Source organism: Sebastes fasciatus, chromosome 17 (assembly GCF_043250625.1).
Source record: "Sebastes fasciatus isolate fSebFas1 chromosome 17, fSebFas1.pri, whole genome shotgun sequence".
NCBI lineage: Eukaryota > Metazoa > Chordata > Actinopteri > Perciformes > Sebastidae > Sebastes > Sebastes fasciatus.
In genome coordinates, this window is record NC_133811.1 from 13,861,503 (window position 1) to 13,885,934 (window position 24,432).

The window sequence follows — 24,432 nt, forward strand, 5'->3', positions numbered from 1 at the left end:
ATTATTAAGTAGATTAAAAGTATTCGAAGGTATATAAAATAAAATAAGAATAAAGCTTTTTTAAATAGATGATTATTTGTAATGCTAGTAAATGTGATATTAAACAATGACCTTGTATAACCTAAATAACCTCTAGATCACTACCTCACTGGGATTGTGAGAATCTCTCTCGTGTGTGTTTACACGTGTGTATGCAATTATGTGTGTGTGAAGTGTTAATCCCACTCTGCAGTCCTGCGCCATAATGAAATCCATACCTGCCTGCTGATTGGACGAGACCGACCAGGCCGGAGTCACGTGGGGTGAGTTCTTTTGGTCCAGAGTGTAAAAATGGGGTTTGGTGTAAATCTAGAGTGTATTGCTGTCATATATCACGCTACCTCGTAAAAACGACACTGAGGATTCTGGGCCAACAAATCAGAGAGAGAAAAAAAAATATGAGTTCTTATTATGCGGATGGTCTTCTTAGCAAATATACGGCGGGTAGTTCTTCTCTCTTCCCAAACGTGGAGCGTGCGTCTTGCAGTATTGGACCCAGTGGAGAGGACTATAGCACGGCTCGGACTGCTGCTGCTGCTGCTGCGGCCATCGCGTTTGCGCCATCTCTGTCTGGAGTTTACAGCGTCAATAATGCAGTGTACCACCAGAGTCGACCCATGTTTACCTCTGGATATGGCCAGGATGCGCACACACTTCACTGCAGCCTGTTCGACCAGAACCGCCTGTTCACCGACAGCTGCTGCCATCCGGAGCCGGGACACCTTGCCTCTCCGCCGGACAAACAGTACCGGATGTACCCCTGGATGAGAGCAGCAGGTATGATACTGTCTCTTCTGTCTTATTCCAAAGCCCTGCAGGGTCAAAGCTTTTTACAAAACATTGGGATACTTACATTGGCTGTTATAGTGGTTCAATTAATTTCGTGAAGCCATTGGTGTTGCATGGAAAAGAATCGTAAAACTTTTATTGCGCAACTAATGAGTTCTGCAGCCATAAATTCATTTGGCCAGCGCTTCTGTGTGTGTGTGTGTGTGTTCAGTATACGCAGAGACCTTGCCGCTGGGGGTTTTCTCTGCACTCCTATTACTCTTATAGCCTCTTCTCCCCTTTGTGGTTGTAAAAAAAAAAAAAAAAAAGGACCGGCCTGTTGTGTGTAAATCAGTTCTCTTGCACTCTGCAGCTCCTTTTCTAATTGGGTCTGCACTGCAGAGGGCTCCGCATTTTTTCTGAAACTCGTCCGTACACATTGCTGGGATCAATATGCAACCAGTATTGTTGGCTATACATAAAGAAGTCAAGTGGATTTAGAGAATGCAAGTCATTTGAAGCATTTGTTATAATTTTGAGTGGAGAAAGGTGTTGGTTGGGGCTGTAATCTAATTACTTATGGCTCCCTTCTGCGCGCAGAGCATCACTGGCTTTTAATTGGAAAGGCATGCAGAGTATCAAAGGAGGCATGAGCCAAACATCCCAGCAGGACTGCTTTAAATAGATGCAGTGAACTTAAAAAATAAATTAAAAAAGTGTTTCCCCTATTGATTGATTTTAGTGTGTGGGGAGAAGTAATGTCAAAATAAGAGCCACAATTAATTGCACCATCAAAAAATAAATGAATGAGTGTCAAAATGATTCCAACCACAAGTTTTTATTGTTCCAACACCACTTTAATTAATGGTTTTACGCAATATCACAATTCATTTTATACATGCAGGGAAAAAAATGCGTTGTTTTTTTTCTTCTCGCAAGTAGTAGTACATCTTATCTTCCACAGATCCAAACCGAAAGCGAGGGCGTCAGACCTACTCCCGGTACCAGACCCTGGAGCTGGAGAAGGAGTTCCACTTCAACCGGTACCTGACCCGCAGGAGGAGGATCGAGATCGCCCACGCCCTCTGCCTCACCGAGAGACAGATCAAAATCTGGTTTCAAAACCGCAGGATGAAGTGGAAGAAAGATCACAAGGAGGAGCCTCCGGTACCGACCCCCGGTGGTATCCAGATCCAGCCGGTGTCAGAGTCAGAGGCCGCAGAGCCCGGAGCTGGAGACTCTGGAGACGCCCGGAGCGCCTCTTTGGAGTCCGAACCGGCTGCAAAGTAACGAAAAGACACGGACAAAGCATTACATGAAAGCTGTTTTAGTACGGATAAGGATATATCTCACACCATTCATGCACTATAGGAGCTTTGTAGGCGGATTAATTGATTGACAGCTGAAGGCAATTATGTAATAAGTATTTAATAGGCTGTAGGATTTCATATTAAACCCCAAATACATCGAAAGGCTCCGCATGGAAGAGCGATAATAACTAGGCCTACCTATCCAAACTCTATTTTTATATATGCAATGGGATATGTAATTTAAACCTGATTGTACTACTGAATTCACATTCCTTAACGAAAAACTACCTAATATTTACCTGCTAGTATTAAAAACACTGACACAAGGAATTCAACTTATCTATTCTACCTATTCGAGTAATTCTTCTTTTACACAGACGGTTGTATTTTCTAAAAGGGAACACAAATACAACATTCTGCGCAAAATGTGCCTTAGGCGAATTAAAAGTGAATATTTTGTTAGTTAAATGCCTCCAACTGTGATTTAGCTGCTTCTGTAGATTTCAGTAAATGTACCGCTGTTTTTTATTTTTTAATATAACTGCTTATCACTTGTTAATATGTCTGTTTTCGATACTTATTTACCCCTCTATATATACATCCCCGGATTAACACGTATTATTAGTTTAGTTTCAGATGTAACCTACCTCAAATTCCCAGAAAGAAAGTCAACTTGCTTATTAAACAGTAATATATTAACGTAAATGTGTCGAAGTCTTAGCCGTGTATTGTAAAAAATGTTCTTGCCTATATTTCATTATTAAGAAAAGATTTTTTCAGGCTCAAATTTCCATACGTGTTTGTGAACGCCAACAATAAACGCATGCACTTTTATTTAAACAGCATTACCTTTTTTTTAGTATCTTTCCTTTTTGTCAGTGTAAAATGAGTAGTAATCTAAAAATGTGCAAATACTGTGATTTTATTTAGAATCAGATCCCAGGTTTTCAATGTGAATTATAAGTAACGTGAACAAATAAATAACCTCTGGGGAATGTCTTATTAAATGTAAATTAAAAAAAATATAATAATTGAATAAAATAGCTTTTACTTGTCTATTTGTTTGCATGTAATATTTGCGAATTTAATATTGTGTAATCACAGCACAATCATGATCATAATAAACAGCCGAGGTTGAGTAATATGTTTCTCCCATGTCACCCAGTAAGTGCAGTCCAATATTAGGTTGCATGTAATGAAGCATGTTGCAGTCCATTATGAGTGTTAAGGTAAACACTTAAGTTGGGGAATGTGAACTATGAGGATGCGAGATGGGGCAAGCTGCAGATGAAGGGAAATTACTGTTGAACTCTGCATTCCCTCTGTCCTCGGTAAGAAGATGGCGCCTGACGGTGACCTAACCCCTCCCTCATCTCTCTCTCTCTCTCTCTCTCTCTCTCTCTCTCTCTCTCTCTCTCTCTCTCTCTCTCGCTCTCTCTATAACCCCTCCCCTACATCCCCATCTCTCCCTCCAGCGCTGGGTCATAAATCCGTTGTTGTTTATGAAAATTTACAACATAGCAATACAACTTTACGACCCGGCTCCTCTTCCTATTGGTTTGCAGCTTTGTCACGTGGCAAGGGAGCCCGTGAACATGAACTTTTTTATATATAATTTCCAATAGAGGAATAGAGCAGCCTTTCATTTAACGGTCTCGAGCTTCCACGCGGCTGTTTTTCCATTTTCACCAGCGACCTTCTTACATTTTTACACCTTTTTTTTTGGGAGTTTTCTCTCTCTCGGCCATGCAGGCAGACAGAGAGAGGCTCGACGCGCAGGAGCTTGTCTTCTTTGGGACATGACTGGATGGTTTGGGTGCCCTGCTGTCGGTGTCCTGACACGTTTGTGGAAAAGATGAGTGTTTTGGAGACCCGGTGCGTCACTGACCCCCCAGGAAGACCCAGCTTCCGCCCGGAGACTCAGCTGGATACTATCCGGTCTGCACCTGCCAACTCTCCTCCCATCACCTCCACTGTTTACATGCAGAAACCTTCACAAGGTAAGACAACTGAAACTTAAACACTGTGTTTTGCTCTGTTATGAAATTGCAATTAAAATCAACATCATCATCAAATTTCTGTATTTAAATATTGCACCTCCATTTGTTTGTTTAAATATTCAGAGGTTTAAATCATGTGGAAGAACTGGTTTCATGTTGTGATTTGAATGGCAGATTTGGTAGTCTATATCTGATCAATCTGATATCAGATATAACACTTGTGTTTCTTTAATCTGGCTGCTGAAACTTAACACTGCTCTGTTATGAATTTACAATGAAAATCAACTTAAGCAAATAATAATAATAATACATTTCTGTATTTAAATATTGCACCTCCATTGGTTTGTTTAAATATTCAGAGGTTTAAATCATGTGGAAGAACTGCTTTCATGTTGTGATTTGAATGGCAGATGCTATATTTGGTTAGTCTATATCTGATCAATCTGATATCAGATGTAACACTTGTGTTGCTTTAATCTTTGCTGCTGGATTTTACATGCTGTCAATACCGTATTTGTTTTGTTGTTTCTGTATTTAAATATTGCACCTCCATTTGTTTGTTTAAATATTCAGAGGTTTAAATCATGTGGAAGAACTGGTTTCATGTTGTGATTTGAATGGCAGATGCTATTTGGATATCTGATTAATCTGATATCAGATATAACACTTGTGTTGCTTTCATCTTTGCTGCTGGATTTTGCATGCTGTCAATACCGTATTTGTTTTGTTGTTGGATTTGAATGGGAAATGGGCTTTCGGCTTCATTGGGTGGATGTTGGCCAAAAGATGTGCTCTTTGACGCCCTCCTGTGGACACACTGAGGGTATTGTTGGTTGCAGCTCTGCCTGTTTTTTTTTGCTACCAATGTCCTGCGGTGCAGGCTGGACACACTAGTCGACCTCTATTTCTACCTGTGTGCCCATGCGTAATGCTTTAAAGTTGTTATTCATACGTTGTAGTGCATGCAGGATCAGGCCCTGACTCACTGTACGCTTAAAGGATAAATAGGATTTTTTTTCAGTGAGCAAAACACGATAATTTTACCGTTTGAATGACCTTTAATTGATACAAGAATGTCCCTGTCGATGGACTTTAGAAAAGTAAAATATTTCTGTTCGAAAAAAAATATTTTGCATTTTTTTTTTGCATATCGATATTGTTCACGGTGTTCCTTATGCACTTGGTGAGCCTATATCGAGACACTGCAGAAGATTTGCTTCGTGCAATAAATTATTGGTAGATCGAGCTTTCAAGTTCTGAATATTTAAATGCAAAAGCATGGACAGATTCTCCAGGATATCAATTTTATAAAAGCGAATGTATAGTTAAATGCATTCAATATAATGCCAATTTTCCATATTCCATTTTTTTTCTATGGTTGTTTTTTCTTTGCAAAAATACTAGTTTCACATTATGGAGTCGCTTTTTTCTGGTGCCTTGACTGCTGCTGCTCTCAATATCCAATTGTTTCTGTTGGTAAAGAAGTGTGTCTGTCGCTATTGGGTTGAGAATTGCTCTGCTTATCCATAAAAAAAATCGTAACTATCCTGAATGTAAGTTTTAGTCGTGCTGCAGTCGTGCGTAATGATGTTCAGGCATTAAATGTATTAAAATATCATGAGATTTTATTAGTATACTCTTCTAGTGACGGGTGCTGGTGTGTGAGGGCGCCCTGCAGAGTGCACTGCCTGCCTGTTTTACCCTGCAGCATGTGGACCCCAGGCTCGCTCCCAGCTCGACATGTTTGACACCAGTGCGCACTCACTTCTTTCATCTCCTTTCTTTCGGTTCTTATTTAGTTCCTGGGTGTGTCCCTGGCTCGACTCAGGGGAAATAATTTTCGTGGGAACTTTGTTGCCATTGGCCAGCCATAAATCAGCTGGTGGAGCCTGACTGTTTAGCCAACACACACACACACACACACACACACACACACACACACACACACACCACACACACACACACACACACACTCCTTATAGGTCTCCTCTTAGTGTGCATTAGGCCCACTGGATGTGGGAGCCCGGCATTCACCCCTTCCTCACATCGTGCCTTCTGGGCGCAAAAGGGCGCACATACCTGGAACAGAATAAATAATCTATATCTTGCTGTTTTTGTCAGTAGCGCATGATTGGGCTTGTGCTGGGTGAAGGGACAGCTGTGGGGAAATAGCATGTGGACAAGTCTCTGCCTTCGAGAGACGAAGGTGCCATAAAAATTCCACAAGAAGAAAAACCAAACTGGGAGCGTCGGACGAGGCGCCATGCCTCCTGTATTTAGGCTTCGTGTCTGCATGTGTCGGGCTCTTTGTGGGTCTCCTGTTTTTTTGTATTCCTGCTCACGATTAGCACGGGCAATAGTACATAGCTGATTTACACTTTTCAACAAGTGCATTGGCCAGGTTAAGAGCTGGATAGAGTTTCAGTTTTTATATTTTATATTAAAAATATATATATTTTATATGTTCTGGAAAGTGATCCGTTTCATTCTGAAAAGTCAGCTTTTTCAAACACCAACAAGGCTCAGTACAAACAAATTGTTTCACAAATCTCTCCTCTGACATCAGATGATTTGCTGCCACTTAGGGCAAATATATATTTTTTTTTAATTATTTTTTTGACAATCAATCATCTTTCCTTTACGTCTGTGCTGCATTGTAATCGATCGATTAGACAATTCCTTCATTTTATTAACTTCAACAGAAATTGTCTATAATCTATATTTTATTTTTTATATTAGAGAAGTGGAAAATTAAAAAAAACAGATAATCATGTTTTACGCTGCCTCTTTGTAGCCTAATGTTAAATACGAATAGCTTATAGCACAATGCAGAAATAAAAAAAAAAATTATTATCTGAATATTGTGGCTATTTTAAACTAAACATTTCAAAGGCATTAACTTCATTTTATCCATTAATCGTTTCGAATATTTCCTTTTTTCAATTATTTCAAATTTTGCCTCCTTTGTTTCTTTAGATAGATTAGAATAGATAGATTACAGAGTGACTGTACAAAACTCCATGATGAGTATAGCTGCTTAAAGAAACGAGTTTTTATGTTGTTCTCGATCTTGTGTTGATATCTTACAAGCATACAAATACTAAAAATGCAATTTGATAAGATTGTTGGCTGTTTAAAAGTCGATATGAGCAACGATTCTTCGTTAAACGACAGCGTAATAAAATCGGGTTACATGTACAAAGCTTATATCATCTGACTGCTTATTGTTAACCAGCACTAAAATAACCAGTAACGTGGCTTGACGTGTGTTCATATATAAAGCATACATTTAAAGTTATTCATTCATCAATGTGGCATAAAGTACATATTTGTTAATATTCGACAATGTGATGTTTGGCTTTTTATCTTTCCCTAAAACATTTATTCATTAGTCTTTTCCAACATTAGTGGCTGTTGAGTTGTTTTATGATTATAAGGAAAAATGTGAAAAAAAACGCAGTGTGTTTTGAATGGGCTTTTATTCTATTAAGTGCGCACACTTATTTGCACTCATCGCCTCTATCATATCATAACATGCATAACAGATTCTGATCGAATTATTTCCCTACACTATCCTCGCAGAGATTGCACTCTCAGCATGTCACTTGTTGTATTGTTTAGAGGGAGCACCGTTGGTTTTTGCCGCAATGGTCGTTAACCTCTGAATGACCCCGTGTGTGTTGGAGCCCACGCCTCGGATAGAGAGCTCCGCAGACAGGCAGTGCAACAGTTGCACCAGAGGATGGCGCACCACGACAATCCAAAAACACCCTGAGCTCGAGACTCCAGCCACGAGCGCACAACTGGAGGCGCGCGCCCTTTTCTCATCCCACCCAGTATTTCCTTCCGTGCACGAGTTTACCTCTTGGAGGTCACCAAGCAGGATTTACGACTGGTCAACAAAAAGCACGTGATACTCACGCCGTACCCCCATATTTGGGTGCCTACGTAAGAAGAGAATCAAGTCCATGTCCCACTCATTTCCATAATTCATCATAAATTGTGCAAGGGGTGCTATAGGAGCGCGCTAAGAGCCACAAATCAAGCACACATGCTATTTTACCTTTAAATAATAAAAACAACAAAAACCTTGCACAACGAAGAGAAACTGGTGGAAATTGTCAACAAATGAGCTCCTATTTTGTGAACTCATTCTGCGGTCGCTATCCCAATGGCGCGGACTTCCAGTTACATAATTATGGAGACCATAATACGGAAAACGAGCAATACAGAGACTCCAGCACCGCCATGCATTCCAGCAGGTATGGCTATGGCTACAACGGGATGGACCTAACAACAGTGGGGCGGACTGGTACCGGACACTTTGTGGGCACCGAGCAGCGGACACAGGGCTACTCTCCGAGTCACTCAGCGGCGACAACACCCTCCGTGGAGCCGGTAAGGTACTCCCAGTCCTCCAGCAGCACCGGGACCTCGTCTCTATCGCCTCCACCTGACCCGTTACCGTGCTCCTCCTCGGTGGCCACCTCGTCTCCGGTCACCGACACTCAGTCTCAACAACACCGAGCCGTGAAGAACTCTCTAACGACCCCGTGCTCGAACTCCTCGACCGGAGGCACGCTGCTGCTCAACCGGGACTGTGTGTCCAAAGCTTCCCAACTCGAGGAGGAAAAGCCTGCAGGAAGCGCACCAACAACTCCTCAGAATAATGGCACCGACTCCTCACAGCCTCAGATATATCCGTGGATGAGAAAACTACATATAAATCATGGTAAACTGCTTTTTTTTTAATGATCTGGTATTGATTTTAAGAGAGCTGGTGTTATTGTTTGGTGAAGGTGTGATCATATTTATTATTCAGAGTTGTTAACTATAGAAGCAAAACAAGCCAAAATTGGACTATTTGGGGCATAAAATATGTTTCCTTTTCAAAGAGGCATGTAGCCTGATCTTGTATTGATTTTTAGAGAGCTGGTGTTGGGTTATTGTTTTGGTAAAGGTGTGATTATATTTATATCTTATTCAGAGTTTTTAACCAGAAGCAAAATCTAAATTTGACTATTTGGGGCACAAAATATGTTTACTTTCCAAAGAGGCATGTAGCCTGATCTTGTATTGATTTTAGAGGAGCTGGTGTTGTGTTATTGTTTGGTAAAAGGTGTCATCATATTTATATCTTATTCAGAGTTTTTAACTAGAAGCAAAACAGACCACAAATTTGACAATTTGGGGTACAAAATATGTTTACTTTTTCCAAAGAAGCATGTATAGCGCCATGCGCCTCTCACCTGTTTGGTGTGTTGCTGCTTTTCCAGTATTCTCAGCATATAGACCACGTACGGGATCATTTTATGAAAATGTTATTTATAAGGTTAAAGTTATACTTGTATTAGATATATTTTTGTTTGTGTGTGTATTTTTGAAGGTCAGATAGTTCATACTTTACATCCTTTTTTACTATGTTAATTCCTTTTCGCAAGGTGAAGTTGAAAAGGTGTGTATCTTACATTGCTACTGGTTGCTTCTATTAGGCGCCATTTAAACTTTAAAACTTTAAAGTCATTTCTACCTGCAGAAACCAAAAAAAGGCAATGTTAAAAAAAAAAATTGCGAGAAATGTAGTTTAAAAGTTTCTACACTATTTGGTTTTAATATGTACTGTAACTCTGTAAAAATGTAAAAAATGTGGTTTCCATCCTTCTTTCTATACCAGATTTGTCAGGACCAGAGGGTAAGAGAGCCAGGACTGCATACACCCGGTACCAGACCCTGGAGCTGGAGAAGGAGTTCCACTTCAACCGGTACCTGACCCGCAGGAGGAGGATCGAGATCGCCCACGCCCTCTGCCTCTCCGAGAGACAGATCAAAATCTGGTTTCAGAACCGCAGGATGAAATGGAAGAAAGACAACAAGCTGAAGAGCATGAACATGGCGGCTGCAGGCGGAGGAGGCTACAGGCCTTGATATTCACTCTACACCTGATAGCGAGCACTATAAAAAATAAAAATTGTCATATCAACTTTCCTCCTATTTCAAACAGAGACTTGTGAATGGGCTGTATGTCCAACAACCGTCCCATTATATTCCTTATAATATGATTTACTTTTTATTTCCATCGTGGTAATGCTTATGTGAGTAAAAAAAAAATGTACAGTTCTGTCTAGATTTAGTAGAAAAAAGAAAGAAAATAAATGTTAAATTATTTCTTGTTCGGACAATAAAAAAAAATAATAAAAGCGTCAAAAGCTTGGAAATGCTACCTACCTACCTACCTACCTACCTACCGCAAATAAATCCAGTAAAAGTTGTGTGAAGCACTCAGAACAATACCAGCCTAATAATAAATAGAGGGTTGAGGTTGCCTTTGTGTTTAGCCTTCGTTTTTCTATATGTATGTACTGTATATGTATGTATTTATTTGTTTGATGTATTGTACCAACTTGTCAGATAACTTGCTTCCAAAAAGTGTAGAGCCAGCAGAGTCCGTTGTGTGGTTATTGTGTGCGTTGTGAACACATACATGTATGGACAGAGACTCAGTCTTGTATGTACAGTAGCTGTGCCTTGCATCTTTGTTTTTTTGCTTTTTTTTTGCTGCTGTTTGCGTTGGGCGCAAAAGTAAAAAAGTGTTTTGTCTTTTTGTTTTCTAGCTGTTTTTAATGTGGAGGGTCCACCACAGTAAATTCCATTGCCTATGTGTATAACTCCATCGTGATTTAGCTTTTTGTAAATGTTTTTCAAAGACTGGAAGTCAAGAATATACTATAATATTATTAATAATAATAATAATGATGATGATGATGATGATGATGATGGCCATTATAATAAACTTTCTACTGGAACGGCAACATTACAGAGAGTGTACCTTTTTTGGAAGAATATTCACAATTCGTTTTACGCGTCTGCCACGACTGCATGCGTCATGGAAGAGAAGAGTCAGAGTTTGGTCTAAAACAATCTTTAAGTCACCTGTATGAGCTGTCAAAAAATCGACAAAGTTTCCTCGAGTGAAATCCTTGAATTCAACAGGTTCAACTTGAATGAAAGCTTCATGTTTTACTCACCTTTCTGTGTAGCTTTTGGGTGCTTTCAGTGGGTCCTTGGCCACTAAGGAGTCTGTCCCTTTTGCGCACAGACTCCTGGGCTATTCCCGGAGAATCAGCTCGACTTTTCAAGCTGTAAACTTTATTAGGGCCGATTCTGGCTCTCTGACATTTGGGGCGCTAAATGAATGGGGGGTTTTGTCTATGAATTAGATCGTAAAAATCATCCGGAGCGCGGCCAGATAGGCTCACTGGCCATAAACGGTCACGTGGTGGCCATTAAAGTAAGTTTTATGGTTTTGGGGAGTTGACAGTATATTGCACATAACATATAATCGCACTGACGGCGAGGGCTTCGTCTGACTCTCTCTTTGCAGGCTGTAAGTGTTACTTGACCGTCTCTGTTGCTCAGTGTGCTCAGTAATGGACCGGACGCTCTCCAGGATGAGGAGCGCGTCTCTGGGTAAGTTTTCTGCAGACTATCCGGTAGCCCTGGAACAGCCAGCCTGTGTTAAACAGCCTTATTATTGTATTTCGCTGCCTCTATCTGTCCCTATTAGTCCATTACACTAATTTGTCAGTTGTGCAGTGCTGAATACTGGTCTCGGCAGATGTTGCGCATGGGTTGGGTCCGGCTCATGGCTATTTAATTGCTTCCTTCCTCCATGTAACTTGTTTCCCTCCATCTGTGGTGTAAACTCATAATCCATTTTTACATGTTGGATAATTATCTCTGTGTCCATTTCCACCCCCACAAACTTCTAGTTGTTGTCGTTTTATTACATTGGAGGATGCACAGACTGGTGAACCAGAAAGTTTTTCCAAAAGGGATGTGTGGAGATTTCCTTGATAAAGTTAAGAGCTAATGCAGGCCTATACAGGTTTTACAGTTCGCTCAGACTTTTTGGAAGTTCTGGGTCCATCCTTGGAAAAAAAAAAAGTTACAGTTGTTGTTTCTGCGCTCCACATGTTGGCACCGTGTATATGGCTTTAGGGCTTTATAGGGCAGGCTGTAAACAGTTGTCAAGTAAACACAACATGGAAACAAACAAGCAGCAGGGAGACGTTTGAAAAGGAATTCCGCTTTGTGTCAGTCAGCCACGTCGTTTTGTGTTTTTGGGTTGAAAAGTTCAGATGACCTCTTCAATAGTCACTCTCGCTTTGTGGTGACCTCTTGGCCGCTCAGTGCCCGAGAGAAACCGGCCACCAGCGGACCCTGATACCAAAAAATATGGACTGAAAATGAAAAAAAAAAATGTAAACATTGATTCTGACTTCATTTTTTTCGACGTGTTGGCCTTTTTCTTTCTTTTTAGGTCCATGCGTAAAGAGTGTGTGACTCTCACGTATTTGATTTTTTCCAGGCCAAATATGGAAACATCTACGTTTTTATTTTGGATATATCACTTTTTGAGTTTTATGAGTTTGTGGCAGAAAACAAATTTGCAAATCAGCTTTCTTAAAGTTGATACCTGCATGGGCGGTTTTGCGAAAAGATTGCATTGTCCGTCAGCCACCATAAGTTGAATGCAAAGTTTTATTTTCGGTGCAGAGGCCTTCAGTCTAGAATTAGTACAGTTTTTTTTTCTGCTAATAAATAAATATATTTATCACTTTAGATGACTTCTTGAATACATGTGCACCAATAGTGGAGAGGACCTGGTCACCTTTGAAACTAAATTCTGGACAGACGAGGTCGAATTCTCCATAAATTGATTTAAGTTTTCGCTCTTTTTCATGAAACAGACGTTTTTGGGATGCACTTTTTGATTTTCAAATTACCAGAATAATACTGCTGATATCCCCTCGATTTACTGCTTAACACATTTTTTCTCATTGTTATGTGAAGGAGTCACCATTACCAAGCATTAATAGATTTTAACAGGTCAAAGATAAGCACAGTTCATAGTATATTTGTGTAGGTATATAGAGCCTATGTTGAATACCCTTTTCCTGCCTTTTAGTAAGAGATGTTGCGAATGAGGAAATAGAGTGATTTAATATGAGAAACCTCGGGATTTACACTCTTTCCAGTTTGATTTTTAGTCACACTGAAAATACAACAGGACACAGAGAGAGATAGCGCGACTATTTGGAAAAATTAAAACCTTTGCCAATATTTCAAAAGGATAAATTTCGACAGGGCCCCATGTGCAGAGAGGCAAACTGCCAGGCAGAGAGAGAGAGAGAGACGCGCTGTATAGGTTCATCTGGAGGTCAGCCACAGCACCAAGATAAATCTGCATCCTCTCAGAGCCACCAGCAGAGCTCGCTTTAGGCCAAGTTCACTGTCACCCTGCTGTATGGAGAGAGCGAGAAACCACTCACACATCCACGGTACCAAGCTCACACACACACACGCGCCTTCACGTTAATGACACGTTTGCTTGGCGTTGCCTATAAGCATAATGCGTATAAATGAATTTACCGAGGGACACAGAGCCTGTGGTATAACATCCTATGCTCTGTGAGGAGCAGAAGACTATGAGAGGAGAGAGAGAGAGAGAGGTGTGAGTCTAACTTTAAGTGTTGCCTCCAACAAAGACTTTTGGCTGCTGTGGTTTGCTCTATAGCACTAATGAATGATTTGCATATTTTACAGCCCCTATTAGTCTTGAGTGGGAGCCTATTGGATTTATCTTCTCACTCCCTCGTTGGAAACATCATAAAGCTACAATTGCATTTTTGAGGTCTTGTGTGTTGGCATCTTTCTCTAATTATGAAATTTGTGAAAATGATCATCGTGATGGCAAGAGATAGACACATTGTTCGAGTCAATTTTTTTCGTTTTGGAGAGGGGTTAGATATCTCACTGGTGCTGGGACAGATGAGGGAGATGATAAGCTGCAGAAGAAGAAGAAGAGGAGGAAAAATTGGGGTCAAAAGTTTACCCCGCTGAACAAGTCTCCGTCATCTGTTCACTCTGATGCCAGCCTTATAATAGCGATCTTGACTCTCCACACAAAAGACAGAATAGCTTTGAATTACATATGTTGCACGGTGCACTCCAGGTGAACCCTGGATGCTCGGTGACCTCTCGTTTGGGACCGAGGAGGAGGAGGGGACCCCCCCCAGCCGTCATCCAGCAACAAGATGGAGTGGCTGGCGTTTTATTAGGGCGGTTGATTGGTGAATTTCCTTTGAATAAATTGCATTTGATATGTTTGGGGACGAGGGGCAGAATTAGCATTTTGAGGATTGATACTCTCGACCCGGTCACAGGGTAATGGGAAGGCCCACAAGCCCCCAGATTGAGCCCCCAAATGGACCCCTTAAAAAACATTTAGCCCCTCTTCTTCCTGATCCGCTGAATAGAAGCCTTTTAAGAAAACAGAAATGGCACAGATGTTTTTTGTGTGACTCGTAGAAAAGAAAGTTTTAAAAAATCATTTTTTTATGTAGCAATATATATTTTACATTTTATATATATTTATTTCTTAAAGTAAATTATTGAACCTTTGGTTTAAGGTTTAAGGGCCTAATGAAACATAAAAGTGAAAAAAAAAAATGGTTGATAACAAACCCCAAAATAAAAATTATTTATTGATTTTATGCTTAAAAAGTCTAAAACAGTGTCTCGGCTGAATTGCATCTGCAACAGATAAAATCATAACAACTTTTTGTTAAAAAAAATAGGCAGTTTTCCAATTTTAACCAGAATATTAAAAAAAAACTTAACATCTGGGATCCCTTTGATAAAAATGGACCAATAAAATCTGACTTTTGGTACTTTCGATTACCTTATTAATAGAAAATAAACACTTTATTTTTTAAACTTTGTAAATCTTCTTTTATTTGTAATAATATAACGCATTTATAGATGTAATAGACGCATAACACGCAATGCACGAGACAATAGGTGTTTTGCACTTTGCAAAATGTTGAAATGTATAAACAAATTCATTGAAAGCGAGTCATATGTTCATTCACAACTTTGTTTATTGAATTTAAAAGTAAAATCTCGTCAATTAAAGAAAAGAATCGACCCGATAGGCTGCAAGTGCGTTCATCCAAAGTCAAAGTGATAAATGTTGTTATACTTCATTCACGTTTATCCTATAATTTTCTTTTCATCAGAAAGCAAAATTACATATATTGTAATTCGAACGCTTGCAGTCTGATTGTTAACTCACCTTAAAGTGCAACTTATTTAACCTTGTAATATCTTTACTATATACTGCAGTCAGACGCGTTATCTTTTGCTTTTTGGAAACGTTATTTGTGTCCTTCTCTGAAATATTCTGGCTCAGTATTTTACAATTATAAGAGCTCTTTACTTAAAGAAATAAGGAAGTTGTCCATTCACTTTCTAAAGGATGTGGCTGCTTTTGTTAGCCTCTTTTTAACCACCGCTGAAGGCTTAAAGGTCACTATATTATAGGTCTAATCAAAGTGTGCAGCTGTAGATTAAAGCTGACCATCCTCAGCTTTATTGTGAAAGCTCGTTTCTTGCTGTAAAAGCGATGGAAAAGGACAATCACACGTGACACACTGTACAAAAGAAAAATATTTTATTACCAGTGTTTAAATATTTCCATAAAGGTGTTTTCTGGCCCGAATCCTTTGGCACATCTTGAATGCAGAGAGGATTTTTTATCCCGCACGTCAGAGCTCCGTATAGACAAGAGACCTTGTGAGAGCCATCTGCAATCTGTCACCATCGTCACAGCACTTCTCTGATAATCTAAATTTACAGTAAACTGTCAGCATGATGTATATTGGTTAAATAGGCCTTCACCTCACAGTATATGCTCTGAAAGGGAACACCGTGATCCGGCTGTTAGATTATTATAAACTAAAATAATAAAATCTCTATAACACAAACTGGTTTTATTCACATTGAGAGCAAAATGGGTTTTTAAATTTAGTTGAAAATTACTTAGATAGTGTAAGCTTGCTTCCTTTTACTCCAGTGGTCAATTGGGTGATTATTGTCCTATTGTATTTTGTGCATTGTTCGACAGATGCTTTATTGCATTCAAACATACAGCAGCACCTTGCAGGTCTGGACTAGATAACGCTTATCTAAAAATGCTTCTTTTGTAGCCGGATTCTTGAATCATGATAATATGTTTTAATAAAGTTATTCACAGGTGAAACATTAAAGAAAAAAAAGGTAGTCCATATAGCAACAAGTAGAATGACCTGTAAAAAAACAGAGTAAGTGGATAATAGCCGAGCTGATCTGGCCCATATTTATACAGGACCTGTATATAATAGACTGGCAGCAGACTGTAAATTTAGATATGATGTGAAGTCGTCTTACCGCTGACATTATGTTGACATATTGCCTCTCAGGTGGTCTCTTGGCCATACGGATACAGTGGATATATGGCGAGAGGAACATCAGCTGCCATTTACAATGAGTTAGGTGCGAGAAAGCCTGTAAGAGACACAAGGTGGTAGCAGCTTTGCCTTACAGCAACAGTGTGCTAAAAAAAATTGTATTTTTTGAAGAGGAAAAAATGAGGCCTGCCTCTGGTTGCTGTGGGAAAAAAGAGATATTTCACCTGTTTTAAGTCGTCTGCATCCAAAAAAACTAGAAGTTCATTGATGGAGATGGAGATCTGGAAAAAAAATATATATAATGTAGCCTAAATAATATTAAATATGTTGCCCATCTGCAGCAGATCTCCAGAGTTGCAGGATCCCCTATTCCACTAATTCTAACACATACCTCGACGTTTGATATTTCACCTGTTTTAAGTCGTCTGCATCCAAAAACTAGAAGGTCATTGATGGAGATCTGAAAAAAAATATATATATAATGTAGCCTAAATAATATAAAATGTGTAGCCCATCTGCAGCAGATCTCCAGAGTTGCAGGATCCCCTATTCCACAAATTCTAACACATACGACGTGTGATTTTCTATATATAGTTTAAAGTCTTTTGCACATTTTTAAAATCCTTTTGGGACCTTCCCGGGTGCTGACCCACACTAAGTGCTCCCCAGAAGCTGAACAGACCCTGCAAAAAAACTGAAGTCCAAGTCCGGGGTGAACCCCAGGTCACTGCGTCTAACAGATATGAAAATGTCGCCTCTTTGGAAAAAAAGGGCACGCCTTGTTGTTTAACAAAGACTGTCAATGGGCAAGATTAATCAGAAACAAAATGGAAACGGTGTCACTTTGGGGTCAGGCAGAAGTTATCTCTGTTTAGAGGAGCGAAGAGAATAGAATAGGGGGGGACCAGAAGAAGAAAAAAGAAAAGGAGAGAAAAGAAAGCTTTCAATATTTCCTAAGTTTTGGCCTCTTGTTTCTCCATGCAGAGGCCTTGTTGACGTGGACAGTGTGGAACAGCTTTGTGGAAGAGCTGCTGGGACACATATACAGTGTGGCACCTCGGACATGTGGAGGAAACCGGACCTGGACGTGATGGCTGGGGACGAGGAGCACGGTAGGACACTTTTATATTTTCTTCCTTTAGAAATGTGCATTTTTTAGAATGTTTTTTATTATATTTAAATATATGGGAGTCTTCCCTAAAATAATTTAATTAAATTGTATAATTATTGTTTTTATGATTTAGTATTTATTTTTCTACCTTGGAATATTTTTCCATTTGAAACTTTTAGTAACCCTCTCTCTTCTAAACATATTTTCTCACACACATGGCAATGTTATTATCTTAGCCCTGGTTGTTTACTGTGCAGTGGTGCTGCAGGACGCACAGGAGAGACATGTTCAGATGTTACATATTTGTATTGAAATGTTGTAAAATTGTTTGTGGGAAAAAGTTTTTTTTATATTTTTCCAAATTTAATCAGATTTGGAAAAATGTGTTAGGATACGAGATTATGTGTGCTGTACAGAGCAGTTGTGGCATGTCTTACTGTATAGGTGGTCTATGCTGGTTTTAAAATCCCTCGCTTTGATTTGGCATGGGGCTATAATGAAAGCTCCGTGTCCTGCAAGTGTTTTGGATGTGCTTTTCAGTGGCGGTTACCACAAGAGGACTGATAATACGTGATGGCCGTGCGATCAGAGCCAGATAACTTCCATGTGGAATAAACACAGAGCAAAAAAATAGCATTAAATTATTGCTATGTCCTGGCAAATTGCAGAAAACAACTGTTTTTGTCCACATGAAGTGATGAAAAAGGGGGCCTTGTGCATGTACGCAGGTGTGCAACGTGAGAGATGGGTGTTTTCTGTTGTTTATGTGTGTGTCATAAGCGGATATTTACCAGGTTTTACTGATGCACAAGTGCTTCACATGCAAGGCTTATTTGTCCGCAGAGCAGCGGCTGAGGAAGCTTGTTGTCTTTTTCGATCATTTGCATATAGGCTGATATGCAACATTTACAATTTGTACTCTTGTGTTGGAGTGTTGTTTGGTTTCCCTGTGTCTCTTTATTAGGACTCATGTTTGGACTCATGGAGAACATGTTTTAAACTCCAACAACCTCTATACACGCCACTATTAGAAATAGTCCTTTGTTTGTAACCTTTATTTTGTCAGGGGTTTGAATTTCACATCCACTTTCTTTTCCACAGGAGGTAGATTTTATCATATGCAGGAAAAGCCTCACCCACATAAGTTTTGGCTCCATGCAGTAAACAAGTTAGTTGATTGGTTTTTGCTTTATATACTGTGATTTAATAAAGGAAAACATCAACGTATAAGCCAGTCCCGAGCAGTGTTGGTGGTACCAATGCCATGCTTTTCCATTGGTTCCTGTTTACATGATGCCCACAGTGCGCGCAGTGATTGGTGCGCGCCTCGCACGTGACCAGGCAACTTTGTACATTTGACAGGGGGAGTAGGAGGGTTTATGTGGAGATCAGAAAAACGACAGCGCGATAAAAATTAGTATTGTTGCACTTCACAAATTAATGACCATGAGTTCCTACTTGATAAACTCCAACTATATCGAGCCTTCCTTTCCTCCATGCGACGAATACCAGCACCAGCAGAGCGGATACATCCCCAACCCTGGTGACTACTACGAGCGGCCAAAAGATACGGGCTTCCCCCATCACGACGAGCCATCCTATCCGAGGTCAAACTACACAGAATCCGGCTACGACTACGGCAATGTCGCCAGCACCGGACTGGATGATTTTGGCGATGCGCATCACGCACAGCAGCCGGTTCCACAGAGCCTCACCGGACCTCGCCTCAACGCGGCCCCAGACGGTGGTGGTGGTGGTGGTGGTGGTGGCGCAGGGGCGAATGCCAGCAAAGACTGCAGCCTCGCAAGTGATGCATATCCCGGCGTGGCGAAGGGCAAGGAGCCGGTGGTCTATCCTTGGATGAAAAAGGTCCACGTTAGCAACAGTGAGTTATCGTTACGGTTTAAATAGCAGCAAATAGCAGAACCACTGAGAAACAACAACTGGAACACACTGCAAGCCTATTGAGGCAGCACTAGTAGCAGCCCTTTTACACCAGCAATTTACGACTATCGAGCAGCAGGGTCGGTAATTAAGGACCCTCGTAAATTTTATTGCCTGTGTTTCGTCTGTCTGGGGCCATGTGCTCTTTGTTGCTTTTTTTTTTTAAACCCAAACTACCTACCTCCACACCACTACTGGAGCCGAGCCAAACCTGTAATATCCAACACCCTGCTGTTTTTTGTTAATCATTTTCTAAGCTTGATATGTCCCTGGATGCGAGTGCTTGTACTACTCGGCATCTTCCACATTAAGGTCATGTGCGTAAACTAGTGAAACAGAGGCGGCGAGAAAAACAAAACAGAGCGGCTGTGATTTTCCCACCAAAAACCCAGAAATGTGATATCGGTTTTTTTTGAAAATTACTTAAATAGTGTAATACGATAATACGATAATACTTTATTGTCAGACAGGTCTGACGTTTGTTTTGCATCACAGCAGCTCTATTTGCAACATCACAGAAAGGACAAAGACAAGAAACAAGGATACATAACATTTAAACATTACAATCACAAGAAGACGATATTCAGGGCCCTTCAACGTACATTTGATCTGGGATTATTAGGCTCCATATTTAATTTTAGGATTGACTGGTGCACAAAAGAGTGCTTCAGTCTAACCTTATTAAACCCTGTATCTCCGATTTGATTGTAACAATTCATATTCACTGTTCAAAACATGGTTGGGGTTCAGAGACGATGGTGTTTTAGCCAGCCTTAAGATGTTATTATGATAACTGGCTGATTCATAGAATTTCTCAAGGGGTTGACCTGCAATCTTTGAGTAGATTTTCATTTGGTTGAGCAGTTTTGACTTAAAGTATGCGACAAACTCTTGTATACCATGTAGTATAACAATACTGTAGAACACTCATAATAACAGATGTAAAAAACAAATTTGTTTACTCGCCCCAAGCTTGCTTCCTTTTACTCCCAATGGTCAATTGGGTGATTATTGTCCTATATTGTATTTTGTGCATTGTTCGACAGATGCTTTTATTGCATTCAAACATACAAGCAGCACCTTGCAAGTCTGGAATGCTACCTTGCAATGTGCCCATTTGGAGGGACTATATGGGTTTTTGGAATAAACGCTTGCATGTAACACCTGCTTGCTTTGCCTGTGTATGGCTTTTTCTCCCCCCCCCCCTTTCCAGTCAACCCCAATTACACTGGAGGAGTGCCCAAGAGGTCCCGCACTGCCTACACCCGCCAGCAGGCTCTGGAGCTGGAGAAGGAGTTCCACTTCAACCGGTACCTGACCAGGCGCAGGCGGGTGGAGATCGCGCACACCATGTGTCTGTCCGAGCGCCAGGTGAAGATCTGGTTTCAGAACCGGAGGATGAAGTGGAAGAAAGAGCACAAGCTGCCCAACACCAAGATCCGCTCGTCCAGCTCGGCCTCCTCGTCCTCGGTGTCCTCGGGGGCCCAGCAGCAGCAGATCAAAACAGGCCAGCAGCTTGTCCCCACGCCGTGCACCGCAGGTCTATAGTGCACTGAATATGAACCCCATCCCACAACAAAAAAAAACACCCCAATCCAGACTGAGATGGCAAATATCACAAGTGGAATTTGATGGACCGATTCTCAGTATTTTACACACACATGGTGTTATCTTCTTTCACCTTGCCTCTGCCATTGGGCCCCTCTGTCACGTCCTTTGTACCCTTTCCTTCGCCCTCTTCATATAAGCTTGAAATCCACCTTTTAATTGCCACGGTTGGCAACTGAAGTGTTTATATATTTGTTATTATTATTATGAAAGAAGGATAACGCACATTTCAAAAAGTAGGACTTGGATCAAAACAATGTATCGTTATACAGTTAAAAGTGAGTGAGGCAAAAGTAAGTTTGAACTCATTTTTTTATGTTTTTTTTATTATTATTGCTCATGGAAAGCTCTAATATACTTGAAAGATATTTAGCGAGACTCTATAGATGCCTGTTATAGGGAACCAGACGGCTGTTTTTAGAGGCATCAGTCAGAGTAACAGTGTTTGTGTGTTTGAGTGGGTTGGTTTACTGTTGAATGTAGTCCACGGAGACTTTCACATTTTAATGTACATAGGCAAATCATAATGAAGGCACAATAAGGAAAAGCATTTCGTCAAGTAGAAATTATGTTTGTCGGTGTTGTAAAGGTCTATAGGTTTATTTGTGCTAGTCCGTCCCATGTTGTGCTGTGTTCTAAACTGTGAATATTTGTATGTGTTGTCTCAGTAATGGTCGTTGTGATGTAGGCTAGTGTAGGCTCAATATGTCCTTGTGAAATAAATATATGTACTTCACTTATAAGATTGACTTTGTTTTTGGATATTTTGTCATTGCGAATGCTGGTTTGATTTGAGCGCAACATGTATTTTTGAAGCCGTGCGTATTAACGTGCCAAATGCATGTAGGTGTCTCCTTTAAAAAAAAAAAATAGATTCCTAATTTGGGGATTGCATTTTTTAAACTTAAATATTTCATTGTCATGCTGTTTAATTTCACTACAGTAAGTGGATGTGGATTTAATTTTTAAAACTTGTATTTAAAGCATTTGAATCAGTTCTCTAATGTTTGGAGATGCGTGCGTAAAATGATGATAGTGTGTCCGAGCATTGGATAATTCACTGCGCCACACTTTGATAATACTTTATATGTATTTTTTTTTTATTTCATCTGAATAGAATCAATATCAATTTGTTATATGTTATGTTATTTTGCAGAGAAGAATAGCGTGTTAATCCGTGCGTAAAGTTGTGCAGTTTCTCTTAAAGTAATATTTACAGAGAAGGAAAAAACATTTTAAGGTGTTTAATATGTGAAGCCTATTGGGAATGTCTTACAAAAACGTATCCCCAAACGCAACACATTGCGTAGAAAGTGTTGATGTGTCTGATTGCATTATTTCTATTAATGCTCAACTGACTGGAATCCTAATCCGTAAAATGTGCATGAAAATCATGCGCATTTTTTGGGGATAAAGATGAGATGTGGTTGGAATTCAAGAGGCAGTATCAGCTGCTTAGGAGCTGCAAGAGCTTTCACATGGGAATCAAACAAAATCCCAAATTGTTAAATGTATCCGGCCTCACATATTGTTCTATCTCGCCATAATAAGGAGATCTCAGCCAACCTTAGTGCACCAGAGTGTGAGTGTTGGTCACTACCTGCTACATCCAAACAATAGAGAGTTCAACCAGAGGACACGGTCGGCTCTGGCCAATCACCGGCTCCGAGCACTTCTTCTGACCTCTGACCTTTCGACACACACAATGTTCAGATCATACATCAGCGCTTGAGACCTTCGCGAGCTTTTTCTTCTTCTTCTCATTTAAGATTTACCCAGAGACAGCGCGGAAACAAAAACGGGTGTTTAGGTGTGAATCTGAGCCATGAATTTTCCCAAAATTATTCTTAGAGACAGCTCGTCTGCAATATATCACAGAAACACCCCTGTCAGGTCGTGTAGAGAGGGCAAGATATGAGCTGAAACATGCTGGCATTGTGCATGTAATTTAGTATGATTTGCAATGTGTTTTGCCACTGATTGTTTCTGCTCAATATATATGTCAATAATAACATAATGAATGTGTTTGCAAATGCATTTAATAATAAATTACATAAAACTGACATTCACCCAAATTCACCAAAGTAAAAGCCACTGAGTGAAAGACACATTTTTATCCTTGTTGGTGTCGTTTTTGTTGCATATTTCACGCAACTTTTATGTATGCATGAGAGAAATTATCCCGCAGAAATGTTAAAACCCTCTTCGCACATACTATCCAGCCCTCTGTGCAGCAGCACTCGCTGCAGACATGGAAGCCGTGCAGAAGATGGCGTTGAGGCTGATTGGCACCGATTTTTGCGCAGACTCCAAGAAGTCCAACTAGTTAAATTACAAGATTTCAAGTCATTTGATTCGCGAATAGAGGTCACTTCCAATGTACTGAAATTTTAATTCGCTCGTTCACGTGACTTGTTGAATAATGAATGCCCCGGGGTCAGAAATAGATGTGAAAATCTGCCTTATTTTCATTTGAAGTGATTCTCTGCAGGGTGCGAGTCAGATCTCTTCTGCTCTGACAGATAGAAACTCTGTCCGCTGGACTCAGACCGTCATGACTTGTGAGTAGATTTGGCTGTTTTTTATTTTTTACATTTTGTAGAGGTGTTGGAAAAATTGGTATAAAATATCCCGGATGTGGAGTTTGTTTCATGATCTTCTGGCGCATATTCGTGTATATTATAATAGGGTTTGTTTATTTCCAGCTATGCATTGCTGCAGAGTTTCTGAGCTTGCAAATATCCCAATTTGCTTATTAAACTCAAATCATATTATTTCTGAATTTGATTGAAATACATTTTAATGGACTTAAAAACTACATTAATTACATAATATGTTCATGTGTTTTGTGCTTTAAACGTTAAAACATACTTGAACCTTGGATTTCTCAATAAATATGATAGAAGAGAGCAGGTCTAATTTTCCATAACTTCTTAAATCTTCAAACCACAACAAATTCGGATGATAAAATGTAACCTTCAAATGTTTTATGAGACTAAATAATTTTGCAAATTAGTTTAAAATGAAGTGGTAACACACATGTTGCTGTATAGGTAAAAAATACTGTATAGCTGAAACTTTTCTTAAAGTTGAAGAAAAAGAAGAAGCATCAGTCTACATTTATGCTTGCAAAGTTTAGCCCAAAAACATTTATGCCTTCAAAGATGGAACAAAGCTCAAATATTGTTTGTATGGATTTTCACAATGCAACGTTTACTATGTGTTATTAATTCTAATAATTGTAATTAATATATTTATCTCACTGTTGAATATAAAAATGAGAATCAGTGTATTTAACAATAGTAACAATGTAAAGGGCTTATATGTTGCTTGAAAGAGCCTTTCAATGAGAGTGAACACAA

The 24,432-nt window shown here is 39.9% G+C and overlaps 4 protein-coding genes across 4 annotated transcripts in view; all 4 read left to right on the forward strand.

Moving 5' to 3' along the window:
- The first annotated feature begins 64 nt into the window (after positions 1-64).
- LOC141755033 (homeobox protein Hox-A7-like) lies at positions 65-2,380 on the forward strand. The gene is made up of 2 exons (XM_074614586.1): positions 65-816; positions 1,772-2,380. The coding sequence occupies exons 1-2, from the start codon at positions 438-440 to the stop codon at positions 2,095-2,097; spliced, it is 705 nt and encodes a 234-aa protein (XP_074470687.1). The 5' UTR covers positions 65-437; the 3' UTR covers positions 2,098-2,380.
- Positions 2,381-2,523: 143 nt separating this feature from the next.
- The window catches only part of hoxa3a (homeobox A3a), a 37,046-nt gene continuing 15,137 nt past the window's right edge, over positions 2,524-24,432 (forward strand). Inside the window, exons 1-3 of the mRNA XM_074614574.1 lie at positions 2,524-4,117; positions 11,499-11,584; positions 17,392-17,519. The gene's annotated coding sequence lies outside the window, so the exon portion shown is untranslated. The remainder of the gene's footprint in view (positions 4,118-11,498; positions 11,585-17,391; positions 17,520-24,432) is intronic.
- hoxa5a (homeobox A5a) lies at positions 4,682-10,931 on the forward strand. The gene is made up of 2 exons (XM_074614582.1): positions 4,682-8,849; positions 9,792-10,931. Exons 1-2 carry the CDS (start codon positions 8,246-8,248, stop codon positions 10,040-10,042), a joined length of 855 nt encoding a protein of 284 aa, XP_074470683.1. The 5' UTR covers positions 4,682-8,245; the 3' UTR covers positions 10,043-10,931.
- On the forward strand, positions 17,577-23,133 carry hoxa4a (homeobox A4a). The gene is made up of 2 exons (XM_074614585.1): positions 17,577-19,403; positions 20,676-23,133. Exons 1-2 carry the CDS (start codon positions 18,959-18,961, stop codon positions 21,008-21,010), a joined length of 780 nt encoding a protein of 259 aa, XP_074470686.1. The 5' UTR covers positions 17,577-18,958; the 3' UTR covers positions 21,011-23,133.